General features: G+C 40.8%; 1 protein-coding gene across 1 annotated transcript; it reads left to right on the top strand.

Annotated features, from left to right (window-relative positions):
* Positions 1-335: 335 nt before the first annotated feature.
* Positions 336-27,363, top strand: LOC103370965 (serine/threonine-protein kinase 32C-like; the record flags this gene model as incomplete). Its single annotated transcript, XM_008300166.1, has 9 exons — positions 336-543; positions 6,439-6,476; positions 8,283-8,372; positions 8,969-9,072; positions 9,196-9,312; positions 13,568-13,693; positions 14,031-14,159; positions 20,566-20,633; positions 22,301-27,363. Coding segments are annotated over 9 exons (1,082 nt in total), but the record flags the coding sequence as incomplete, so codon positions are not given.
* Positions 27,364-27,487: the final 124 nt, after the last annotated feature.

Here is a 27,487-nt window from a genome sequence, read left to right as displayed (position 1 = left end):
AGGATAATGGTGGATGCTACTCTGTCATGGTGAATCGTGCATGCTCTTACTCAAACCAACTCAAGCACACAGTGACATGCACAAAGATGCATTATTTGTTTTAGTAAAACGCAGAGGAAGTTGCATGTAAAGGGCATGTGTTCCTGTGGTTCTACACAGACATGACCTTCTGTTTGTCCCTGTGTGGATTTCCATGAGCATGCATGTGTGTCTGAAGCTGTGTTTTGTGCTGCATGTGTGAGCATACAGGCCCTCGTAGCGTACGTGTTTGCTGTGTGCGTGCTCAGTCTTTGCTTCTGCTTGTGCCGCATGTGTTTTCTGTCCACACTGGACAGTGACTGAGCGCCGTGTCATCCCGCCTGGCCCCAGGTACTCGTTCCAGGATGAGGAGGACATGTTCATGGTGGTGGACCTCCTGCTGGGAGGAGACCTGCGCTACCACCTGCAGCAGAACGTCCAGTTCAGTGAGGACGCGGTGAAACTCTACCTCTGTGAGATGACGCTGGCACTGGACTACCTGCAGAGCCAGCACATCATCCATAGGTACAAATTCACATTTTCTTCTTTCTCATTTCATTTCAGTGCAAGGTCATCAGCTTCCAAGCAGTTCCTGTTAACTGCATAAAAGATGAAGTAAGAAAAAATAAATTCAAAAGCTCCTATTACTTGGAGTATGGACATGTGGATAGTGAAGGTGAATTATTCTCAGCCAATATGCTTTTTATCAAATTCAGTGAACATCTCATCACAGTCTGCTAGATTTCTGTTCTCTGCGTGTGCTGGAAAAAAAAATCTGGTGTTCATACACCACACGTCTTCAGGCTTTGTAAACGTATGACAAATTAAGTGGCTCAGACCAATCCACACTAATCAAGTGTGTCCTTTTCATGTTCAAGCTCATGCACAGGACATGTTTAATGGAAAGAGTCAGTGGGAGAGAGAGAGAGAGGTAAATCTGGCACATGCTATTTAAATATGCTACCTTGCTAAAAATCAACAGTCCTTCTCCAGAATCCCAGACTCCACTTTTAATTTTAAAAAGTGTTATAAATTAGCTTTCCTGAAGACCATTATTCTCTAAACACAAAAAAGCTCGTCTTTAGTGAAAGACATGCTGGGCGGCTGTGGCTCAGGTGGTAGAGCGGTTGTCCTCTAAACGCAAGGTTGGCGGTTCGATCCCACAGTCCAAGTGTCCTTGGGCGAGACATTGAACCCAATGTTGCTCGCAATGGCAGCTCTGTCCCCATTGGTGTATGAATGTGTGTGTGAGTGGGTGAATGAGAAACACATTGTAAAGCGCTTTGAGTACGACTAAGGTAGAAAAAAAGCGCTATATAAGTGCAGACCCTTTACCATATTATAAACAGAAGAAAGGTTAAAGCAGCACAGATTGCTTTTCTGTGAATTCAATAAAAACATATCAGTTTAAAAAACTAATATTGTGAATGCAGAGAAAACATTCAGCAACATTCACATTCATTTAGAGACATTTCTGTTCAGGCTGCAACTAATAATTTGTTAATTGTTTACTCAGTTAGTTTGATAAGTTGTTTGGTCAATAAAATGGTGAAAAATGTCCATCAGTGTTTCCCAAAACTTAAGATGACTGTTCTTAAATGTCTTGAATCCTCAGCAACCCAAAGATATTCAGTTTACTGTTGTAGAAGACAAAAGAAACCAGAAAGTATTCAGATTAAAGAAGCTGGAATCAAAGAATTTACCCACGTTTTTCTTTTAAAAAAATACTCAAACCAATTAATTTATTATCAAAATAGTTGGTGGTTCATTTAATACTTGACGATTAATCGACTGATCATTACAGCTTTAGTTTCTGTGCACCAAACTAACGGTGACTTTCATTTTCACCACATCCCTCCATGCCAGCAGATCACTAACATTGTCTATCTGCACTTCAGATTGTGTACAGTGGATTTATCAAAGTTTTGCTGAGAGATTGAACCAAAATATTAAAGCTGCAGCCGTAGAATCAAAGCAATGAGCTAAAGGAAATTGTTTTGAGGAACAGTGTGGTGTCTTGTGTCCATGAGCAACCTCTTTCACATCCCATTCCATAAATTTATCCATTGTGATTATAGAAATATGAATTAATGCAGCTTTAAATTGTATCTAAATGTGAATGCGAAAATGGTTTTGTTTTTGCTTCAATAGTGGCCTTGAACTGATCGGATTTTTAGACAAAGCAGCAGTCCCTTTGGTGTTTAAGTTCTCCACTGGACAAAGCAACTTCTACATCTAACAGTGCAACACAATCAGTCGAAGATCAAATGTCCTTTTGCTCTGGGCTTTGATTTGTGTTTATAGGAGAGCAAAAGACACAATTAACTTTCAAATACAACCATCAAAGTATTTACATCCACAGTTCCCACTTACAATAGCGTCCAGATACACCAAATGCACCAGTGTCATTCCGTTGCATCACTGTCTTTAATCAGATATACTGAGCCTCAGTTCAGAGCCTGCACAGAGAAAAACACTGAAGATCAGCTCAAGGTTGCATCTGTCACTTTTAGTATTCGAAAGGTTTCCTTTCATTGTGTTCTGCTCCTCTCGGTTGCAACAGTATTATTGCTGATTTATAAGTGTTGTGGTTTAGTCTTCAGGCTTAAACCGAAACACCAGGATGAATTTAAGTTAAAGGCTTTTCTTTACGTCATAACTTAAGCAAGTGTGTTATCTCCTCTCTGCTCCAGAGGGAATACAGCAATAATCTTTTTTTTTCTTTGTGTAAGCACTCTTAGTTTGACAGAACCACAAAGTCACCGTGCCTTTCTAACTAGCGTTATATGCAGTTCTTTAGGCTATAAACATGACTCAAGTGCTTCTGTGGAGATATTTTTTACATCCACCTTCGTCATGCCCTATAGATTAATCCCACCTGGTTCCACTTTGACCTTCCTGTTTAGGATCATGTCCTGTCAGCTGACGCTACATTATTCTTCTAGGGGAGTGCACGGTGCCCTGCAGCTCCCTGGAAGGGATTGTAAAAAGGGTTAGTCATATTCTGTTATGACTGTAGAGTATGCGCTTTAAATTGCCCGTATTTTGCATCAGTATTCATAGACTCCCTACCACAGTATGGTGATAAATGTGTATTATGCTCTATTTAAAAGTCCACCTAACTGTAGAAAATCTCTTGTAAGAGCAATTAAGATGTAATAGAACGTAATTTCTCCTCGAGTCTGTGTGTGGGCTCCGAGTATTTACCTTCTGTCAACATTTGGGCATCCCTGTTTTCATTGAAGTTGCTTTACATATCTAAAGATAGCACACATGAGTTTTTCCATAATTGTTACCATCCATCATCCTCAACTAGGGTGGACTCGCTGTCCGCAGCTTTTTGTCCAGATATGCTGAGTGCAGCAGTAAGTGTGTGTGCAGTCCAGTAAGTGAAAGAGCTGGATCCCTGCAGACTGCAGATTTAGTGCCACAGATGGCTGAAAAACTGTTTGAACCTTGTTCAAAACCTTATTTGGGCTACATTTCTTCTTTCAAACAACAGTGTATGTGTGTGTATGTGTACTTGTGTTACTCATGTTGTGAGGACATTAATCTAACACAATCACATTGTGGGGACCTGCCTGCTTTAAAGGGACAAAAAGCAAATCCTCATGATGTAAATCAATGCATTTTAGTGCAGTGGCTTGGTTTAAGATTTGGCAAATAGTAGTTACAGTTGGCGTAATGGGTTAAAGTAGTGTCTGAAGTAGGCACAAAGATAGAACATGTGGTTAATTAACAATGGAAATAATCATTAGTGTCACCGCTACTAGACACTGAAGCATACAGCAGTGGTTTCACGTTTAGCTACATGTTCAGCATAATGCTAAAAAAAAACACTTATCAAGCTTCTTTACAGAGAAAACATAAACAGTGGAATAAAAAATGAGCAATGCCTGAAGACATCTGAAAGAAAGAAGTGTTCAAGGATCAGTTTGGCATTTTGTTGCTTCTTTGCCAGAAGTTAAAAGATTGTTATCAATCTCATGTTCACGCTTTACATCTACAGCTGGAGCCAGACGTGGTTAATGTAGCTGAGCAGGGCAAAACAGTTACGATGAGGTTTTTTTTCTCCAAAGTCTAAAAATCCACCTACGAGCACCTCCCAAAGTTCATTATTAATACATTAAAATCTGCACAAAAACATTGAACAAAACAGTGTAAAAACAACAAGTTTGCGCTGGTTGCCTGGCAGCAAACACCCCAGATTACAAGAGAGACTGTAACGTGATTGACTGCAGCCTCACTGATATGTATCTGTGGCTATTTTTAGGTGCTCGCACATGGGTAGGTGCTGTATACCTGCATATACGCACCACGACACCTCTGTTAGCAAACTCACACCGACAAGAAGGCTCCATCAAGACATGCTGATTGTTTGTGGTGTGAACTTTTTTCTTTTCTGCTAAAACCAGTATTCAAGTGTTATTACACAAATTGTAGACATTTGCATGTAAACAGTTGCATGTGATGTGTCATATCAGTAAGTCGTTGCATTACACGACAGATATCCAGTCCTTTTTTTTTTTTCCTAGTTGGCAAATATGTTCATAATGCACATCTCAGATTGTCTTTAGAACTAGGTGACAGCTGCTTCCATGTTTCCTCACCCTCCCCTTTTCATCATGTGTTCTGCCTTTGACACAACTGTGTCTGCTCTCAGAGCCATAATCCAATCCCTTGGTATCCATGGCCTCCCCCAGCTCTACAATTTTGTTCCACCCTGTAAGTTTTTGACAGGAGAATACTATACAATTATTTTGTTGCACCAACTGAAGGAAGAAGGGTCTCTGGTCTCCTAGCAACAGTTAGCTGCCACCATGCCCAAGGAGGTAAAATTAGTCCTATGAGAAGAGGGGACGTAGAATTGGAGAATCCCTTTTCTCTTCTCTTCTTTTCTTTTCTCACCAAGCGGCTTCATTTGTCCTCATGCGCTCTGCATGTTAAAATCTCTGCTTGTCAGATCACACTCACTCTGGAGGTTTGTTCCTGTACAAAACACGGATCCACTTTACATGCAGTTTCTTGTGTTTCTGTGCTTGCTGCAAAATAAATTAAGTGAATTCTGTTCTTCAAGTAAAATGACAGGGTGCTCCTGCCAGGATCCCCCCGCCGTGAACATGTATGTGTTTCCCTGCAGCCTTCTACTGCTGGATCCGTCCGCCCCACCGCCACCTCCACTCCCCTCCAAGAGTTTTGGCAGATGATATTAGCATCAGCTTAGCGTTGCATAGCCACAGCGAACACATGCGTCCTACGGGACACGTCGACGCTCTCTGCAGACCGAGCGTATTCTCCACACCAGCGTGATGTGCGGCATAATTAAATAAGCTGTGTGCGCTCTGTTAATTGCCTGTGGAGTGCTTGAAGGGCTGGGAAATGTCGAGATGTGTGTGTGCACGTGTGTGAGTGTGTGTGTGTGTGTGTGTGTTTGAATGTGTCCATTGCATCGGTGCCCAGTGTAATAAGCATGTGCAGACGAAACCTGCAGGAGCCTTCGGGACAAACCTGCGACAGCCTCCTGGGGATCGGTGATGGTTGTGTTCTCATGGGCTCTGGCAACGTTTGAAATGCAAACAATGAAAGAATTTTCTCCCTCAAGTTCTCTCACTGACACACACACACACACACACATGTTGCAGCAACATGTAATTCACACATACATCAGCCTCTAAACACCTCCTACAGACTTTCACATCTACACATACTGCACACATCTCATCCAAGTCTTTCCCACTGGACCACAAACTATGACAACTTGAGCACATGTTAGCTGAGAACTATAGGAGGAAATTATGCAAATTATGAAATGTTTTGAGTCTGAAACCCTTTAACTGACACTAATAGCAGCAGTTCTTAAAGTGGGTTTTCATTTACTTGTTTTTGCACATTTATATTAAAAAAATGAAACAACTCTGACGTCAATACTGACATTTAAAAACATTCCCCCAATAAGGATTTCATACTTGGCTCAGGCAGAATTGTAAATATGTTGATGCTGTATCAATAAAAACATTACCTGTGATGGAAACACACTTAGCTATGAAACCATGACGCACATAAACCATGTGATTTGATTGTCCGGTGAAACACAGACATAAAAGATACCAACAAACAAAAACATCCGATCTGTGTGAAGTGATCAGGAGGCTGCACCTTTCCTCAGATTAACACACAAGCCAAACAGGAATGTCATATTGATTCCACATTAATTTCCATTATTTAACGTCTTCTTCTGTAGTAGTTTAGCGGCACATTTGCAGATTTTCCGGGAGTTTTGTTGTGCTGCATTTGACGACTGTTTGCATTGTTTACGTCCGTGCAAATGCATGAAATGAGTTTGTCTGTATTTGTTCAGGTTATCTAATGATATCATGACAAATCTTCTGTGTTGTTTTGTTCTTTCTTTGTCTCCTGTAGAGATGTAAAGCCAGACAATATCCTATTAGATGAACAAGGTAAGGATGTCATCCATTTGCTTTGTGTATGGGTGTGCAGCAGGACTTGGGTTTAATAAGATGTGCAAATAATACTCTTTTTTTTGCCTGCTTGTATATGGAGGAAAAATAAGTGTAGAACTGGTTTCATGCATAATTGTGTGATACAACACAAGCAGTCTGCACAGTGCTGGGGCTAAAATAAAAAAAACTTCCACTGTGGCGTAGATTTAACTAATAGACTGAATTTTGATGCTTCTGTATCTGTTACACAAAGTTGTTTCGTTCTTGACTATGTTAAATAAAAACCTCTATTTCTGTGTAAGTTCAGACTTTTTCCAAACATGGCCGACCAGATAACTGCATCTTTCCCCTCAGGTCCCCTCACTGTAACGTAAAACTTCCTCCTGCCTCCTTAAAAATGTAGGTGTTCCAAGGCTGCTTCACAGAAAAAAATCTGCAATGAATGAAATTTAGAGGAAAAATGTTGACCACAGTCAGTTTCCAAAGGTGATGTGGTAGTATCCTGTCAGTCACACGGTGGCTCCACTTTAAAGCATGTCTTGCAGCATGTATTGTCCATTTTATTTTACATTGTGCCATAATTTACTAAATTAATATCATGATGTGGTCAAAAATACCCAAAACTAGCAAATGGGACCTTAAACTTACAAGGAAAAAGTTAACTGAGCTAACAAAGTTTGAAGTCTGTTTCTATAAAACTGCAATCTGGCTTCTTTTTGCAACCAGACCAGTCGCCCCCTGCTGGTTAATGGAAAATGTAGATGCAAGTCAGCTCCATGTTTGCTTCTCTTTTTCCATGTTGTTACCTTGGAAACATAGGACATAGCTCCATGTCAGCCTGAGGGTGAGGTGGCTAACTTTTAAGCAAAAAATGTAACTTTGTTTTTGTGAACTTGCAGTAGACTAATCAGAGACATTTTTAAACAGTAGACCAATTAAGAATGTCTTCATAAAACCAGCCTCCGATGGTCTCCGCAATCTTTTAAGAGGCAAAGGTGCTGCGTTTTTTATAATTATCGTGAACTATTAGTACTCCAAAATAGACTTGTTATATTTTGTCAACTGCATCTTATCCAGCTGAAGCCACGTTAGATTACAGTCTACTTTTTTTATTCCTGCACCTCAGTCTTTTACTGACAGCTCATTGGACAGAATGTATTTCTTCTGAAGAATCATAAATCTTCTGTCTTCCTAAATTTAAAACTACTAGTGCATTAAAAGGCTCCTTTCTACTGCACTGCACCAAATAAACTGAACAAACTACACTTGATTGTCTCACATTGAATGATTTTAAACTCAATTGTATACTTTCTTTTTGTCTGAAGCGGTCAGTATGTGCTCGTATGTAGCTGGTTATTGTTTATGTTTTTATTACTGTCCTTGTATCTTCTGCTGTATGTAAATATGTCTATAACGCAGTTGTGTTTTTCAAAGTGATTATTTTACTTTTATATCTAATATCTACCTTTTGCATATAACGGGGGAAGGTAAGAATTACGTAATATGCCAGAATTTTTTAGAAACCCAGTGTACAGTCAGCAGTGAGTCCATCATGACAAGTGTGTCACACAAAAATGACCCTTCAGGCTGCTAATGAGTCGCAACAGTAACAAGGTCAGACGATTCATGGACGCTTGACTGACACACAAAATAATGAGTGCACACTGATCCAGTGTACTGAAATGTGAGATTTTGTTGTCTTTCTTTTGCTTTTTACATGTTGAAATGTTTTTATGTGACCATGGACACGTATTCAAATTTTTTTGGATGGATTTTTTAAAATGTATTTTGTGTTTTTCTCAGGTCACGCTCACCTGACGGACTTCAACATAGCAACAATAATAAAAGATGGAGAGAGAGCGACAGCCTTAGCTGGAACCAAGCCCTACATGGGTAACTTTGCTTTGCAGTTGTGTCTGCTGAGAATGACAGCAGTGCTGCAGGGAAAAGGGCTGTTGTGTTCTGGACGTATGGGAGAATCTGATTTGAGTTACATTAACGCAACTTGTAGGAATCAAAATGTGTTTGGTTTGTAAATGCTCAAATGCACATTGAGAAGTGACAGTTTATTTCATTTAAACAAACAGTTTCTGGCACTGTTAGGTTGATAACCACCTTAATAAAATGTGACAAGGCACACAGAATTCATTTTAAGCATGTGACAAGCCTATAGTATATCAACTGTGTCCAAATTAGATACTGATGCGTAGAAGGTGCCAGACTCAGATTTCTGCAAATTTGTGAATACGTTTTACACTCTCATTGTTATGAATCATACACTTGTGTGAATTCAGCGATAAAAAATTACAGATCTTCTGGTAATTTGTGAATATCTGAGTCAAATGTCTCCCTTCATGTGATGAAAAATGAGCAGTTTTTTTCTGACATTTTGTGACAGAACTCTTGCCTTTTTCCCAAATGCACATACAGTGGCTAGAAAAGCTTTTTTTTCTGCTACAGACATGATTGTCTTCCTGCTGTGCTTTCAGCCCCAGAGATCTTCCAGTCTTTTGTGAGTGGAGGGACGGGCTACGCCTTTGAAGTAGACTGGTGGTCACTAGGGGTGACAGCCTTCGAAGTGCTGCGCGGATGGGTAAAGCGTGATTTTCATTTTTTTGTATTATGAGGCTGCAAAGATGGAGTTGCTTCCATTTGTTCACACCTCTTTCTCTTCCTCAACTTGCTGTGTTTCCTCCTTTTGTCACCCTGTCTCCAGAGGCCCTATGATATTCATGCCAGTAACTCAGTGGAGTCCTTGATTCAGCTCTTCAGCACAGTCAGCGTCCAATACAGCCCAGCCTGGCCCAAGGATCTGGTTTCTCTTCTGAGGAAGGTGAGATCGACTTAATGGAACATTATTCACTTTCAACTCTTTCATTTAAATATTTGAATTCACCCCAGAATTTACAGCCTGGAAATCATTTCCCTCTGAGAGATAAAGCTATCATTAGTCACTTTGATGTGGTTTTTACATTTTACGTAACACACATTTGTATTACCTGCCAATACGAATGAGAACTGCTGAGATTTATTGAACATAATTGGCGATATCCCTGAACACTTACCTCTAAGCCCTTAATTATTTTTGGAAATTTCCACCTTACACCTTCTTGATGATAAAAAATAATCTGCAGATTAATCAGTAATGAAAATAGTCGTATTTTGCAGCTCTAATCTTTTTTTTGGGATTTTTTTAAATGCAGTTTGGTAAAAACCTGAATATTTTGGGGGGAAGTCATGGATGTGTTTGCACCATATGAGGGTGAAAATTGAAGCGTGGGAGTGTAAAATTGTTTAGTCCCACTGGTGATTAACTCCTCCCTGACACTCAGGTTGACAAAACACACAGATTCACTCAACTTTGCCAGTAAAAAAAAAAAAGCATTATCTCTCCTTCTTAGCCAAAGGCAGAGCTTTGCTTTCACCTGTAAAAATGACAGACACTGCTGTCAGCAAGGCGTATCGTCTGTCACTAATTCACGCTCATTTTCTGACTCGGCTGTTGTTGAGTTTACTGGATTGTTGACACTCGACTCCGTCAAACAACTGAGTGTTTCCGTACGGAGCATATTGCAGGATATCCGAACTGAAGTGAGTTTAAGGTTACATTCCGGATTAAGTGAAATCAAAGTAATTTGATGGTGACCCTGCTGCCTGGATGCAGATGGTGTTCCTTAGAAAGAGGAGCAGGATGAAAGGAGGGCAAGGATGTAGAGGTGATGCTGAGGTACTTATTGAGGTAAAAAAAAAATAAGTCACCGAAGCCACAGGAACAGAGGATACATGTACCATAGGGGGCTTGAGCTGGAGGGAGGGAGGATGAGCCGAGACCCTCAGGGCAAAGGAGGACTGGGGGGGGGGAGGCGACAGATGGGAATCTAAAGGATGGAAGCACAGAAACAGAGCAAGTGGCTGAGCGAAGAGACAGTGCGCGCCATCATTCAGGATAACAAGTCGTTTAACCCAATATTGAAGCTCAAAATGTGTTTTCTTACATGTGAAAATGTGCCAGCTGGATGAAATAATTCCCTTTGCATAAAATGGAAATAAATCCTCTCAACACTTTTCTTGAATCAGGCTCATTTTCTCTGCAGTAATAACCTACCTTATCCTGCTCTGTGTCAACATGTTGTCATCTGAACAAGAGGAAACTGTGCTGGAAACAAATTATCTCGCCCCCTCTGGCAGTTTTTCTTTACTCGCTTTAAGACAAGATTTTTTTTTTGAGTGAGTATGAAAAACTGCGGCTTGTTTCGGGAGGATTTATTTTTTTATTTTTTTTATTTTGCAGAGTGTAAGTGCGGGCATGAGTGCGTGCATGTGCTCTGTGTCTGACTGAGTGAGCGTTCTGGACGGAGCGATGGTCTCTTCCGCTCTGCTGCTGATCGATTACCGTGTCTGGACTCCACCGAGACAGACCTAACCGGCCCTGCAGGAGAAAACTGAATCAGCCTGTGACCAAAAGAAAGAAAAATAAAGCACAGGAGGAGAGTTAACATGACAAGAAACTCCACTCTTATCATTTCCAGCCTTTACCCTGAGGTGAAAAATGAAACAGATGGTATTCCATTAAAAACACAACTGTATCAGCATCAGTTTTTTTTCCTTCTCTCCACGGAATAAGTGACTCCACTCGTGTGTGCCGTTCATCTGTCTTGATGGGTGCAACAATTTTGATCCTCATGAGTGGCACATTTGATTAATACTGCCCCCTGTTGGTTACCATATTCGTAAGGGCTTGAAATGAATTCTTTCTCCTGTTGAGGTTGAGTGGCCACACAAGTTCACACTGAGCTCCACAGTCTTTCTAAATAATAAATAGATGTTTGTGAATATATATACTAATATGAACAATTTTGTAAAATTCTGAACATTGTGTTCTTTTGAAGTTCATTTCATTTCATGGCAGTTTTTATTTAGTGACCGTAGGGTTGTCACTGTGTTCTCACCTTGCAAGTAAGCTCAGCGTCTGCTACCACATTTAGCCAGTTTGATAGAACTGAGTCTTTGTTCAGTGAAAATCACAATTATTTTTACCTTGTTGACATGTCCGTATTGTGCTTATTATATTCCAGATGACATCGTGAGTTAAAAATGCAACTGTGGTTGAGCATTTCTGCGTTGAAGCTGAAATTACAGCGTCAGAAACATGGATTCAGACTTCATGGGCTTCATACGTAACAATTCTGAGGAACTAATCCTGTCAGTTTGCAGGGTGGAGCTTCAGGATGTCGTTATTCTTCTGCAGAGTTAGTTTCTGGATCAAACATGTAGCGCTGAATCACTCCAATATTGCAGCTTGCTGTTGTGCAGCATAGACTAGTTTTACATTGTTTGGGCAGAGTTGTAGGTGAGCTGGAGTGCTTGAGTTGCACAGTGTGGAGAGATTATTAGAAGAAATTGCTGGTTTGTATCATGCACGTCTTTCATTCTTGAGTCTTTATCACCCAATTGGCACTGATTTGCCAGCGGCTACCAGTTCCTTAGTGTAGGGTTAGGGGTTAGGGTTAGGGGTTACCAAGTCTACTGTTGTCTGTAAATGTCAACTTAAAGATATTTCACAAATTCTAAAATTTTAAAGTGCTGGGCTGTGTCCAGGAATCAAAGACACAATAATCCCACAACAAAGGCTCAATGTCTTGTTTTGTCACAACCCTACACTGTATGTATGCTGTAGGTGTCGCCCATTAAAGATTCATCTTCTGCAAACAGTCCTCATTGGTGTCTAGTGTAGCCTAGCATTAAAGCTAAGATATTTTTAGGCAGGAAGCGATTATTTGCATAGAAAAAACTTGATAAATAAGTTGGACATGTCATTCAATATGTAACATGAGTACACACAAATTAGTTTTTAGTTGTTTAATCAATGGACAGAGAGGACATTTGATAAAATTGGTTTCAACTTTGCTTTTCCTGTTATCCATCCATCCATCCATTCATTAGCTGTCTACCTAAGAGCAAACAAGCTACATGAGGTTTTAGCTGGAAATGTTGTCTTGCATCAAACTGAGTTTTTTTGGGCAACAGCCAAAATTAGTTGGTTAATTCAGAGATGTTTTGACAGACTTCTGAACTAGACATGTTCCTCAAAGAAAAACAGACAGAACCATGTAGGAACCATTAGAAACTAGCTACCACTGCTAACATTTGCTGTTCAGTTTGAAACTGGGCAACACTGAGAGTCCAAGATGGCTCCTCAGACTAGCTGGTTAGCAGGCTAACTAAGTGTTCAGACTTAATAAATTAGAGTAAGGTTTATTAAGCTACATAAAAGTTAGTTATTGTGGGTTTTTGTGTTTAGTTACAGCAGCAGCTTTAAGTCAGTGGAGTGAGAATTGCTTTGACATCGTTGGTGCTGATTGTAACAGACTTTGCTAAACTTGCTGAACTTGCTAAATTTAGCAGCATTTGTTGAGCTTTACTAAAAGTCAGTGTGTAGGATTTAGTGGCGTTTAGCGATGAGGTTGTAGATTGCAACCAACTGAATACCCCTCAGGTGTTTAGGAGAAGCTACAGTGACCAACACTTCATAGCAAAAACACAAAAAGGTTCTGACGTCTGTAGAAACATGGCGGTGCAGCAGAACAGCTACCTGTCCACAGCTGTCCATGTGTGCTTCCGCCAGAGAGGAGAAGCAAGTCTTAAATCATACACACTGGTCCTTTAAGGGAGGCAGGTGACAGTGACAGCAGCACTGCCATCCTGAAATACACTTGTACAGAGCATATGCTTGTAAATGGTAAAAATCAAATATTAAGTTTTATGGTAAAATGGTTTCAAGGAAGCCAGGATGGATTACAAATTTCAGAGAATTTTTCCTCACTTCCAGTCAGCCACACACGTTGGTTACTCATCTTTATTTTGTGAACTCTTTCGAACTGCACGGTAAATGAGGAAAGGACGGTCACATTGAGTTTTATTTTTCACCCACAATTTGTCGAGTTTATTTCACCTCCCAGTGAAAGGAGCCTGGCTGTGAGCGGGGAGAGAAGTTGTGAAGGTGATATTGCTACTCGGAAGGTGATGTGGGTGACATTTGTGTGTATATTTGTGTGTGTGTGTGTGTGTGTGTGTTGCTCCCTTCACAGCTACTGACAGTGAACCCAGAGCATCGCTTCTCCAGCCTGTCTGACATGCAGACATCTCCCTACCTCGCTGACGTCAACTGGGACGCTGTGTTCGAGAAGAAGATGGAGGCTGGATTTGTTCCTAATGTTAGTATAAAGATATCTCTCACACACACACACAAACACACACCCAGGCAGTATATACGCATCCAATAAACATTTTAAAGTACACACAGGCACTCCTTTATGTTTGCTGATCATAATTAGCATGTGTAGCAACTAAATAATGCAGAGGAAACTGAATGCAGCTTCTGTATGGTATCTCAGCGAAGTGTATGCACACATGCACTTACTGTGCGAGTGCATCAGTGTGTGCAATACACAGTGTGTTGCTCAGTGTGCAAAATACCTTTGTGTGGCTGATTTGTGATGCTGGGCGTGTGTGTGTTTTTCTAATTATCTCGTGCGCATCTCTCCCGTACAGAAAGGTCGCCTCCACTGCGACCCCACCTTTGAGCTGGAGGAGATGATCCTGGAGTCACGTCCCCTTCACAAGAAGAAAAAGAGGCTGGCTAAGAACCGGTCTCGAGACAACAGCAAGGATTCACAGTCTGTGAGTGGCATCTTCTTCTGCACCGATAAATCAGCAACAGAGCTGCTATGTCCATTCCTACCTCATACAGGAGCACTGCACATGTATAGTATATATAAATGTTTTCAAAAACAGTGTGCAGGCAAGTCCGATCCCAGAACAAAATGCATCCGATATTTGTCTAAATGCATTACTGTAGACACCTAAAAGTGATCACTGTCTGCCAAAAGTATTATTATCACCTACTTTGTATCGTTCTATACCTGTTTTTATGTGGCCCAAACAATCATAATGTGGACGGATGCATCCAGTTGTTTCCATACACTTCATGTGCATCATGGCAGTCTTGAGTTTCTGATGACTCCTACAACTTGGAATCACTGACACACATACACCTTTGTCACAAAAATCAATCATATGTTTGGTTCCTTCATAGATTTCTTGTAGATCTTCTGGAAAAACTACAACATTTGCAGGGTCAAAAACATACATACAGCAATATGGATTAAACGTCTTGATCATGTAGAAAGCTTTGTTATTCAGATTTTTTCAGTGGCCTCTTAACTTTTACTTGTAATGCAGCTGCTGACTTCTCGGAGCCTATTTAAATAGTTCCCATCTGATACACTCATCAGATTCATCCTCGAGTTCTACAATAGGAAAGTCCAAGGAGCTCAGCACATACCTAAAAAAGCACATCATTGACTTAAACAAATCAGGAAAGTCACTTGTAACCATTTCTAAGCAGCTAAAAGGCCCTAAATCATCTGTACAAACAATTGTTTGTCAGTATAAAATGTATGGCACAGTTGTGTCACTGCCACGATCAGGAAGAAAAGGCACTCTATCATCTGCTGCTGAGAGACAATTAGTCACAATGGTCAAGAGTAAAGTTTTCTGCTGAACACATGGAAAAGAAAAAGGCTTTCTGGAGCAACACTCTGTGACCAGATAAAACAAAGATGAGCTGTTTGGCCACAATAACCAGAAATATGCTTTGAAAAGAGAAGGTGAGGCCTTTAACTCCAAGAGCACCATACCTACTGTCAAGCATGGCGGTGGTAGTATTATGCTCTGGGTCTGTTTTGGGGCCAGTAGACTAGTGCTTTACACAAAGTAAATGATATGAAGTAAAGGAGGAAGATTACTGCCACATTTTTCAGGAAAACATAAAATCATCAGCCAGAAGTTTGGTCTTAGATGCAGTTGGATGTTCCAACAAAACAGTGACCCCAAACCCAAATCAGACGGGTACAATATGTCAGGATAAAGTTAAGGTTTTAGGCTGGTCTCATTAAAGCCCTGACTTAAACCCCATCTGTGGACTGTGCTGAAGAAACAAGTCTGTGTCAGAAAGGCAACAAATTTAGCTGAACTGTCAAAAAATTTTGTCAAGAGGAGTGGTCAAAGATACAGCCAGAAGTTGCCTGGCAACTACCAAATGCCTCACCCCTCTCTTTAGACTAGTTGGGTATATTTTCTATACACACCTGTGCAGGCATTACTTTATTGAGGTTGCGTGACACTTGTTGCGGGATGACGGTTGGAGGCAAATCAGTTGGCAGAAGTAAGCAGGTGGTAGAAGCTGCTAAACTTGAGATGACTAGACTAACTATGGCTGAAGTCTTTAGTACAACTTTGCTGTTGAAAATGTTGCTGTTACGTCTCTGTGATCAGCCTTGGTGTCTGCAGTTCATCCTCCTCAACCATTTTCAAATTCCATGTTATGATATTTGGACAGTAATCAAGCATCAGTAGACTTAAGTTGTCCAGCTGTGGTTCCAGAAAATCAAAGTGCCAAACGCACAGACCGACACGTCTCAGCAGACCTGCATAATTTTAATTGCTGTTTTACACAGTTTTGAATGATGGTTAGACTAACTACGCGGTGCACTCAGCCTGAATTCTCACTCACTGCACAATTACATGACAGCACATTTATTATTCAAATTTTAACTGAAGGTGCAACATATTTAGGGTGAAGCGCGTGCTTTCACAGCCCTCCAGAGCTGGCCCTGGTACTTGTGGCCTTTTGTCGAGTTATTCCAAAATGTGTTTTTCTCATTTAAACTTCTCCAGTGTGTTTTTTGATTACTGTATCTGAGAGAGGTGCAGTTAACAAGTATTTACAACGAAAGTAAATTCTGAGATAAAACAAGGAAAAAATTCAGAATTTGTCTCCTATTACTCATCTTGCAACCTCTGAGATTGATCTTGTGGGGCCAGTATATACAGCGCCCTCCGTAATTATTGGCACCCCTGGTTAAGATGTGTTCTTTAGCTTCTAGTAAATTCTGTTTTTTTCTAAATAATATAGGACCACAGTGAAAAAAAGAGGAAAATTCAACCTTTAATTCAAGTGCACTTATTCAGTGTGAAAAAAATCCCACATTAAAAAATAATTTCTTTACATCAAATCATGTGAGCCACAATTATCAGCACCCTTGATGTTAGTGCAACCCCCTTTTGCCAACAATTCATTTGAGTTGAGTTGAAGTTTCCGTTTTTCTACAGTTTTCAGTGTGAGAGTATGCTTCTGCAATAAAAAATGAATTTATTTTAAGGCTTTTTAACACATCTTGACCAGGGGTGCCAATAATTATGGAGAGTGCTGTAAGTCATAGAGAGCATTTTTCTAAAGCAGGTGTGTCCAATCCTGGTCCTCGAGGGCCACAATCCTGCATGTTTTAAATGCTTCCCTCTTCTAACACACCTGATTCAAATGATCAGGATCGTTATCAGGCTTCAGCAGAGCTTGATGATGAGCTGATCATTTGAATCAGGTGTGTTGGAAGAAGGAAACACCTAAAACAAGCAGGATTGTGGCCCTCGAGGACCAGGATTGGACACCCCTGTTCTAAAGAATTTGTTGCTTCCAACACATTTTGCTGATAACACTCCAAATGATTGTGCCGGTTCTGAATAATTCTTCCACTTGTTGTTGATGTAGTACATCATGTACATCAGCACAGCTTTAGATCATGTCAGGGGAAAAGGCAAGATGACGATAAAGTGCGACATTTATTTCCACTGTTGTGTGTAATTGACTTAACCTTTACCAAGACAGAGATTCCACGTTTGACCTGAAACAGTACGACACACAGTCGGGAAAAAACACGGTGGAAGACATTAAAGACAAACAAATCCCACTATAAATAAATGAATTCAAACAGTCCCATTCCTCACATTTGCTAATTAGTCTTTCATCTTTAGATACAAGAGATAAAGTGCTGGAATGCTTTATAACCTCGGCATTAAAAGCATTATGTTCTGTTAAGGAGGAGGATTTGGGAGCCGCGAGGATGAAGGTGGAATTCAAGATGTCACTGCATCTGTTGAAAGGCCCCTATTCCCTTTGATGACAGAAAGGGCTAATTTTAGTGTTTTCACATTTAAAAGGGTTATTTATCATGATGGAATTCCATGACTTGCTGCTCCCCTGCTAATTTGATCTCTGTAGCCTTGTGTGCATCATGTTTGTGTCATTTTCGGTATGTAGGTGCTAAAAGCAAAGGATTTTAAAGAGCACAGCGGCAAATTACTATTACCTGCTGCAGGAGTTTAAAAGTGCTTACATGAAGAGTCTGGGCTGGTCCGCGATAACAATGCAGCTCAGGTCTTCCTTGGTCTCCGGTCTGTCAGTTCCTGTCAAACCTGCATATTTTTAGATTGGATTTGAGTCAAATCCCAGCATCTCAGCTGTTGTGAATTACCTCTATTCTCCACTCAGCAGACATAATGAATAACTCAGAGATTTACTGTACAAGCATCTTGTAAATGTCCTGCTTACTAGTATTATGATCTTTTGTGTTTATGCATATCTCCAAATAGGCAATAATCTCTCCTTTACTGCCACACTGGGTATTTTACTCCTGTTTTAAAATAAACTCCATCGTGAACAGGAGGGAATCCGCTCATTACAGCAGGATGTTCTATCTAAAAACCAAAATAGGGTTTTTGAAATTTAAGAGAATAGTTTGACATTTTGGGGAACGTGTTTTTTTTCTTTTCTTTTCAGTTTATTGCCTAAAATTAGACAAGAAGATAATTAGCACTTCCATATGTAGCTGAAACCAGCAGGCTGTTGGTTTAACTTTGTATGCTTGTTAAAGCCATACAGAAACTAAAGATTATAAACTAGACGATTCACTCTTTCACAGGGTTTTATTTGGGTCCATCCAACACCCACACTGCAGCCTTGAGTTGAGTTTTATTATGACCCCAGACAGGCAACGTGCAGGATAACAGCCTGACAGAAAAAATGTAAAGAAACCATGAAATCATCACTTAACAATACAGCTTCAGATAAAGAATGAAAATATACACAAAATACAAAAAAACATCCAGATTTTAGATGCTTAGATGATGGAAGAATAATTTAAATCCTCAAAAGGCTCTGATGTCACTGTTTAATTTGGCCATCTGATTGCAATAGGAACAAATGAGCTTTTGTAGCGACAAACCTAATTTGAGGTGGTTTATAGCTTGAGCCTGAAGGCAGAGCAGTGAACTCTGGCTGCAGAGGGTGATCGCTGTCTGAGAGCACAGTTCAGTAATGAACATTTCTGTCAAACAGATCAGACAGGCTTCTTTGTTGGTTTCCTACGATCTTCTCTGTGTTTCTGACAGTGCCGTCAGGTGTGCTTTTTTATGTGACGTTACCAAACCAGCAGATCATAGGAGAAATCGACTCTGTAGGATTTAAAGAACAATGCCATGAAGGTTCTTTCTACAATGCGTGATCTAAGTTTTCTAAGACCAGTTTGGTGCAATGTGCATTCTTTTATAAATGCCAAATATTGTTCGTATAACTCTTCAAACACTCCACCTTCTGGACCTTAATGAGTGTGAATGTAGAGAATGAGCTTCCATTTTAAAGTCAGTAATCAAAGTACAAATTCATGAGTCTTCAAGTAGAGATGAGTGTGTTCCAAATCCAAAAAATAAAAATGCGAACACAGTCCATTTGCACACTTTTTTTAATTTGACAAAAATGCCACATTCAAAGCGTAGCCCACAACTCCTCGTGGTCTACTGCTCCACCCCAGTCCACGTGGTGACCGCGGTACCCCCTTATGTTTGATTTAGGGGCAGCAATAATCAACATACATGAACAAGTTGAAGTTTTACATCCTGCTGGATGCACAGTGAATATTATTATTCATCAAGATCAGTTCCTTCTTCTGGGAGCAGTAAATTCATCTCTGCTAGCAGCGGCTTCGTAGAAACACTTTTTAAATGAGTAAAAAGATAGGGAGAAAGACTGGGGGTAATTAGGGAGCTTTAGACGTGTGGTAGGTGTTTTTTTACTTACCCTTGGAAAGGGGCAGCTGGTTTCCCCTGAAACATTCCAATAACGTATTTAGAACCAAATATTTTCTGTTTTTTTTTGGCTTCTGAAATGTGAAGATTTGCTGTTTTTCTCAAGTAAAGGTCATTAGAAATTCTGCAAACCACAAGCTGTAAGGGGCTATTTATCTAAAGGATTAATTAATTAATCAAAAAAACTAATAATAATCAGCAGATTAAGCGAGAGTAGTCAGCCCCGGTAGTTGCTACTGTGCTGTTCGTCATAACAAGATTATTAGTGTCGGCTATTATTCCAATTAAAACGATTACACCAAAACAAAAAGGATTTTAAAATAGCGGATAAATAATAACAGTAAATGTCACCTTCACTTTGCGGAGACATGAACAACCTCATTAACACACGATGAAGCCTGAGTGATGTGTGTGTGTGTGTGTGTGTGTGTGTGTGTGTGTGTGTGTGTGTGCTGAGAGCAGTGCGTACATGCAGAGGTGGAGTCTCCTCTGCCTCGCTGGTATGTTTGATTGAGACATTATTTTGCAGAAAGAGGACATACCTTCTCTGTATTTATGAGAAACAGCCTGTTCTCATCAGACAGTCCTGATGACATCAGTGTTATTAACGTCAGCATGTGTGTGTGTGTGTGTCATGTGTTAGTGTGGTCGATCAGTGTGTGCAAAGACTGTGCACCTCTAACAATAGCAGCTCTATAAGACTTTGTGTTGGTGCGGCACATACGTGTGTGTGTGTGTGTGTGTGTGTGCCTGCTTGTGTGTGTGCTCATACTGCGTTATTACCGAGATTATTAAATTATGAAGCCCTCAGTGCTGTTGTCATGGCCCCAAGTGCTTTCGGAAATATGAGCTTCTATTTTTGTCTCGGGCCAAACATCCAATTTGAGGAGGGCTCACAAACAATTCATGACTTGTTTAAAAAGAGCTGCGGAGGGGGGAAAGAAGGAAATGAGCAAAAAGACATTTCCACCTCAGAGGTCATAAAGTTGACTGATTGAAGTTGACGTAAAGTTTTTTTTTTTCTTTCAGTGGTTCTTAATGACGATAACTAGGTTGATGTGTCAGATGATGAGCAGGATGTTTGTGTCTGTTGACTTGCCCGCAGGAAAACGACTACCTACAGGAGTGCCTTGAAGTGGTGCAGCAAGAGTTCATGATCTTCAACCGTGAGAAGTAAGAGAACACGAGAGCAGCAGACCATTTGTAACACGGCCTAAAAGCAGAGTTTTCTCTTTTGTGATTCAACAGTAATGCCGCTGCGCAGCCAGAGAAGTGTCGTTCTTCTAGCACAAGGACGACATGCGGCTGTAATTTTGCTTCACTTAACCTTTAAACAAGTTAAATTCAAAGTTAAATCTTTAAAAAAATAAAATCTTCTCTTTCACTCTAAGGGAACATAGTGACACTTTCGTCTTTGATTGGAGGTAAAAACCAAAAGTGATTAACCAATTAGTGGATTAAACTCATCCACAGTCAGCTTAGGTTTACTTCCACCATTTCTGAGCTTTTGTTTTGTGCGTCACACTGCAGACGAACAGCTGGCCAAACACACAAAATCAAATACTGTCTGCTGTGCACACTGACTATATTGAATCTACCTTATTGTGTCACTTCTAACTAACTAAATAACTGTTAGTTACAGCCCTGCTCATTGATTCTAATGACTCTTTGCCATTGTTTTCTTCTACACAAAGCACTGACTAGCCTGAGGCTGTCTCTAAAACCCATCTGATCGTCTGACTACTCCGGTTTCTTACGCTGTCAGATTTGTTGCAGGGCTATCAGTGCTCATCCCAGATGTCCACAAACACAACACAAGCACCGTGTTGTATTTTAACTGTTCGGATCTGCAACCCAATTTGTAACAATCTGTAGTTTTTCTTTAAAAACAAAATGCGCTTCAAAGGTTTTATAACGGTAATGATGAGTTTGAAGAAAACCCCCTCTGTCACCTGCACTTAAGCTGTAACCGCTCGGATGAATGTGGAGCTGACAGCGGAAACACCCTGAAGCATCACTGCTGTGTAAAACTGCTGACGGAAGACGGTCAGATAAGGAAACTTAAGAAGTTGTATCGGCTTGTGAGGACGAGGCACCGAAAATACAAATTTATGCCCACTCTGATACAGAGCACGCAGTGTAATGTGGGACGGCATCCAGCTCATAGGAGAGCGGCTCATATTACTCCAAACCTGCACGACAGCCGGGCCTCTGGAAGGGAATGACTTGGTTATGTAAATGAGCGATGACAGAAGGTTCCTTAGGAGTCCACTGTGCTGTGGCTAAATATTATGCGTCTAATCTTTTGTATGTGTGAGTAGATTATAGACACAGTGCATCATAAATATCATCTATAAAGCCCATATATCATAAAGTGTGCGCCCTCTCCAATGTAAAGGGAGGGATATTGGTTCAGTGCTGCTCTAAATTATTGCTTCATTTATTATTGACCATGTCCTGCCACTGCAGCGTTACTGAAATTCTTCTCTGTGGCAAATGTCTTATTATATCCTATTGCTCTAATTAATGGCAATTTACTTCTATTTATAATGGAGGACCTAATGTCTAGAATTACGCACAGCAGTGATCAGTGCTATATAAAACACTCGTTCTCTCCACAAGTGTGTTTTATTTGACTACTTTTTTTGAGGACCAGATGTGCTCATGAGGACGGGGAGGGAAAATAATGAAATAATATTAAATGGGGGATATTTCGAGTGCCATCACTTCTACAAAGGGTTGAAGGTTAAAATTAGAATTTAGATGAGCGTGCTTTGCATGTGTATACATATTCATGTGCCCATTGTGAGAGTGAATATCTGTTTCTCCATGTGTCTCAGGTTGAAAAGGCGTCAGGAGGAGGGTCAGTCGGAGGCCGGGGGCGACGATGCCAGCGGAGACGGGGACGGAGAGGCGGAAACCGGAGCCACCGACGACGACGCGCCAGAACCAGAGCCAGAACCCGACCCTGAACCCGAGCCCGAGTCCTCCTCCAAACTGAGCATGTGCGGCTCGGTGTGCTCCTCCCCCGGCAGCTGCTAGCGGCGCATCGCCTCACAGTGACGATGGCAGGTCTCTCTGGCCGCTGCAGTGTTTGTGCCATGCCGATAGATACGTTCTCACCCCTCTTCCTCTGTTGTAGCCCCGAGCGGAGGAAACGCACAGCGGGGCGACTTGACGCACAGCAGGACCCAAAATGGCTCCCACCATCTCCCCCCACCCCTCTCTTTTCTTGTTTTGTTTTAGTAGCATCCTTCTGGTAAGGCATGAATGAAGCAGATTCCCAGAGAGTCTCTGTCTACTGTACCCATCCGCCCTAGAGTAAGCTCTAACTTCTATGCAATGTTACAGTATAGCATGACAAATAAGGTATCACTTACTAGGAGGTGTCGTTCTTAAGCAGAAAGCTCCACGAGCATGATGACATCTTGAGCAATAGCAGTCCATGGTTTTGGGGGGTTAGTGGTTTTGGTGGAGGCGCCTCCCCTTTCTCTCCTCGCTGTTCCAAATCTGATGGGGACGACTGAATTATTCAGCACACGCAGGCACTCAGTTTATTTTATTGCCTGTGTCTTCAGTTCACTCTTCCCCCCCAGCCTCTTTCATGTGACGTGTGCCCTAATTTGGAACGATTGTTTTTTCGTTTTTTCTCCTGGAGCGCCTTCCTCCTGGTGCAACACCTTTGTGAGACACATTTACAGTAAGTGTTGATGGCTGCTCTCCGTCGGCCAAGACGGTGTGGCTGGTTTCATGTTGTAAACCTGTTTAAAGTTGTGCCTGTCGATGATAATCAGTATTCGTTAATCACATCGTAGCCATTAATGCATTATAGGTCAGAATGTTAGTCTGATTTTCCTCTTTAAGTGTTAGCCAGCTATTCGTTTTCCAAGCCTTTTTTAGAATGATAAGGTACTGTAATTTATGGGAAATCAGTACAGCAATCAGAGGGAAAGGTTATGCTTGTCACTGTGTCCGTAATGGTTACAAAGATGTAGTATTTTAGCCCTTCACCATGCTCTGACTCAGAGAACATTCTGAAACTCGGCTCGGGGGAATAAATACCAATCGCCAAGACTTTCATCCTTTAAGAATCTATTAGAAAGCCCTTTTTGCTTCACTAGACTTCATCATCTCGTTAAGTGCTTGGTTAAAATAAAGATCACCTCCCAGTAGAGCTTGGTTTGGGGCTGTGCTTAAATGTGTAGCTGTTGGTACTATAGATGAGCTAGTCTATGACTGTCCTTGTGATAGTGGTACATTTAAGGTGGCACCATTCATCTCAGTCTCAACACCTGGGAATATGTAGCAAAAGACCACCTTAAAACCCTAAGGCCTAACAAAACGAAAACCATGTAAATAGCATACAGTGTAGGTAATTAAACTCACCACAGTTTTATGTGGGACTGCGAACTCGACGTGTAAACTTAAGGAAAAGCCGCGTGAAGCTCCACACCGCTTCATTCTGCTCTTCTTTCCAAGTGTGCAGGCACAACTTGTAGGCAAAATATGCCAAAGCTTTTCTACCATTTGCATAACCATTTCTAAGGAACTTTGAGTGTGTGAATGTATGTCTCTTTTTTTCCCTGTATAACATAAAGTCAGTTCCTCTTGCAAGTGAAGATACTATAATTTATACAATCATAATGTGATTATGTATAAACTATCTATTTCAGATAAGGGGAGGGGGGGCTTTAAAGTAATAGCAAGATATCTTGGGAGATACACCTGTTTGCTGTCTTACCAAGAAGTTATAAGAAAAGATTAATTCCACTCTCAGGTCTGTCTGATAAGGAAGAAGCTTGAGCTGGCAGGCAATTAGATTAGCTTAGCACAAAGACCAGCAGCAGGGGCAACCAAGCGCTGTTCAAAACTTAAGAAGACCTAATGCCTTGTTCCCACATAGCTCTGATGTATGTAGTATACCTGATTCATTAACCCTGCATTAACATCCAAATCAAAAGTCCACATTTTTCAACGAACTTGAGGCAACTTCCAAACTGGAGCAAAACTAAAAGGAAACTTTTGCAGACCACGATAACAGAGATGCCTCTAGAAACCTAAATTTAGCCTTTCTGGCTATGGTGACGTTTTCAGCTATCCATAAAGTAATGCCTTTTCTTGCATTGAACTTTAATGGGAGAAGTCCTTATTATACAGAATCATGGACACCAAACAAAGCTGTGTGGAAAGCAGGCGTGAAACTCTTGAAATACCACGAACAAATACACAACAAATAGCAATGTGTATCACAGCATTGTACAAGTCAAGGTGGCAGCTGTTCGTCTTCTTGTGCTTGTCATTTATTCCTGGTAATTCCAGCTGTCTTTGTTAACACAATCAATCCTTAAAAAAACAGACAAAAAAAAAACACAAGTTCCTACTATAATTCTTCAAATAGCTTAATAATATCAAGCACATTCTAAAAGACGTGTAATGAGGTTGAGTTGTTTTATTCCAGAGTTGGGATGTGTTCAACACAACACTGTTAGAAATGTAATCTTATTGCCTTTAACAACACACTTTGGACATCCATGTTTAATTGTTTTTGCCATCACTTTTTAGTGCCAAATCAATATATCAGAGCTTCAGAAAGTCCCAGATAGAAGCTGGATGTGAACGTGAATGCTGTTTACAAGTTGTACCTCTGATGTGGCCCGAACATGGCATCAGCTTCTACCAAAAGAGGCAAAACACAACATCAAAGCAGTCTTACTTACATTTTGTCTTCATAGATGATTTGCTAATGTTAGCTGCAGGTAAACCAACTTTTAGGAATCCCTTGATGGTTGATGGTCAATACCTCCAAAGCGTGGACTGGCTGCTTGGTCAAATATAATGTCTTATTTGCATTTTCTACATGTGTTAAATACAGCATATGTGTGAATCACCTTTACTGATGCTGAACTGAATGACAGAAGTCAGGTAATTTGTAAAATAATGTACTTACTAGTGCTAAGCTAGGCTAATTGCCTCCCAGCTCTACCTGAGCCAGTGTTATTCTATCTACATCCCACTGTATGGGAGGGTCCACTAAGGTCTGTGTGACATAAATTTCACCATCTGCCCAAGTCCACAAGAGACAACAAATCCATGTGCAGCCCCAAACTGTCCACATGGACTGATTAGCAGCAGTGTTTATTCGTGGAATACCTGCTGCGTGCAACACAATCCTCTGTGTACACTAGAAAGTAATGTGATAACAACAATGCGTCCGTGGTGACCACACCAGTCCGTGAGCACGTCCACAAGGGAGTAGAATCAAGGCTTTGGGCTAGTGTTGTTCTTTCTGCATCTGCAAGCATCCAAGGATCTGCTCGGGTCTGAATGATTAATTTCATCATCAGAGAGCGTACAGACGTGCGTGAACCTTCCAATTTTTGCAACAGACAGGCAAACACTGCTCTTCAAGGACAACTCCAACAGCATATGTGCTGAAATACATGGATGCCGATCTACTGCGCATGTAGGGAACGCATCCTTGAAGTGGACATCAAGAGGACTAGAAAGAAGTAGAATAACAACAACTGCACATCCGCGGTGTCTACATCTGTCCCTGTTGGCGTACGCAAGGGAGTTCAGACATCAGAGTGGAAGCAATCTTCTCACCTCATCTTCTATAAGAAAGCAAATAAGTGTATTTCCCAGCAAGTTGAACTATTTCTTTAAACACTATTCATTATGATTAGATTAAGACGCTTTGTTAAAGAGATATAAAGTGGCATCTCCAAGTCTGCCAAAATATATGATGAATTTAATAGTCTTGAGCCCTGTGCTTTTTTTGCATGTACCTTTACAGTATAAGCCTGTTTTTGCCAAAGCCTGGAGCTTGAGCCTTACCGGCTGATTTGTGCATGCACAAGCTTTTGGTAATAGCATACCTCGACGCTCACCTGATTATCGACACAGTCCAAAATCAGAGTATAACTGGCCTGCGTGACTGTTTCTGGACAGTGAGTTTTGTGAACTTTAAACTGTATAAATCATATAATCCCAGTGTTATATGGATGGCATGATATTTTTAGATGATATGCAGTACCTTTTGGCATCCTGTAGGTTGTCTTAATGCTTTGTTCAAGTATACAGGCTCGTACCCTTGTGGATGAGTGGAATGAGGTCAGCAGCTGTGTGTGATGCTCTGTTGTGGATTAAGTGTTGCATTATTGTCTGTGCAGCAAAGAAAGAATATTTGGAACTGGGGCAGGTTTTCACTTCAGCCCAATACAGAATTTGCTGCATTATTTAGAAAAAAAAACTGAATGTTTCCATTTGTGGAAAAGAAAGCTTGGTTATTTCTGAGTCTCATTAAATCGGTCGACACAGAATCAACATAGGCCTGAAGTGTACTTGTAATTATATGTTAATCATTTGTAAATGGATAACGATTGATTTTCCTGGTTAATTTAAGTGTAGCTTTTCTCTAAGTTACAGTACTAATCTGCAATTTTGGCATTTGTTCCTTGATATCGGTGATCAGTCCTTATCGGACCGTGCTTGCAAACCCTCCTGACATGTTTCTTTATGTGTTAATGTTCTGGATGCCGTTAGGTGTTTCAAAATAAAAAAAAAGGCATTGTGCTAGTGTTTGACCAGCAACAGCATGTCTCCTTTTCAACTGTTTTACTGATTGATGCTCTCGAGACGTACCATTCTGTAGGTGTCTTACTCCGTGGATACAGTTTGAAGCTCAGTGCCCTGTTGAGAAAACAAATGAAGAAGAAAACGTGATCCCATGCCGCCCCGTTTCCTCCCTGTGATCCTATTTTGCATAACGTTCTTGTGCTGCAGGATTTTTACAGGGAATCAGTGAAAAAGCCTTGTTACTGTACCAACTGAAACTGCTCCGTGTGTTCAACAACATGCTGCTTTAACTGCTTTGATAAAGAAATAAATCTCCTTCCAGTAATCTGCTGTCTTGTGTGTCTTTGTCCTTATCGCTCAAGCGCAGCGTTGAAGGCACAGTTTGCCTGCGGACAGTAGAGGGCGATGGAGAGCAGGGGTGTGTATTTACTGAACAGAGGTTTCCAAAG

The sequence above is a fragment of the Stegastes partitus genome, unplaced genomic scaffold, assembly GCF_000690725.1.
Source record: "Stegastes partitus isolate 25-593 unplaced genomic scaffold, Stegastes_partitus-1.0.2 Scaffold1505, whole genome shotgun sequence".
Taxonomy (NCBI): domain Eukaryota; kingdom Metazoa; phylum Chordata; class Actinopteri; family Pomacentridae; genus Stegastes; species Stegastes partitus.
Note: the sequence above shows the minus strand (reverse complement) of the source record. Positions and strands in the feature narration are given on the sequence as shown.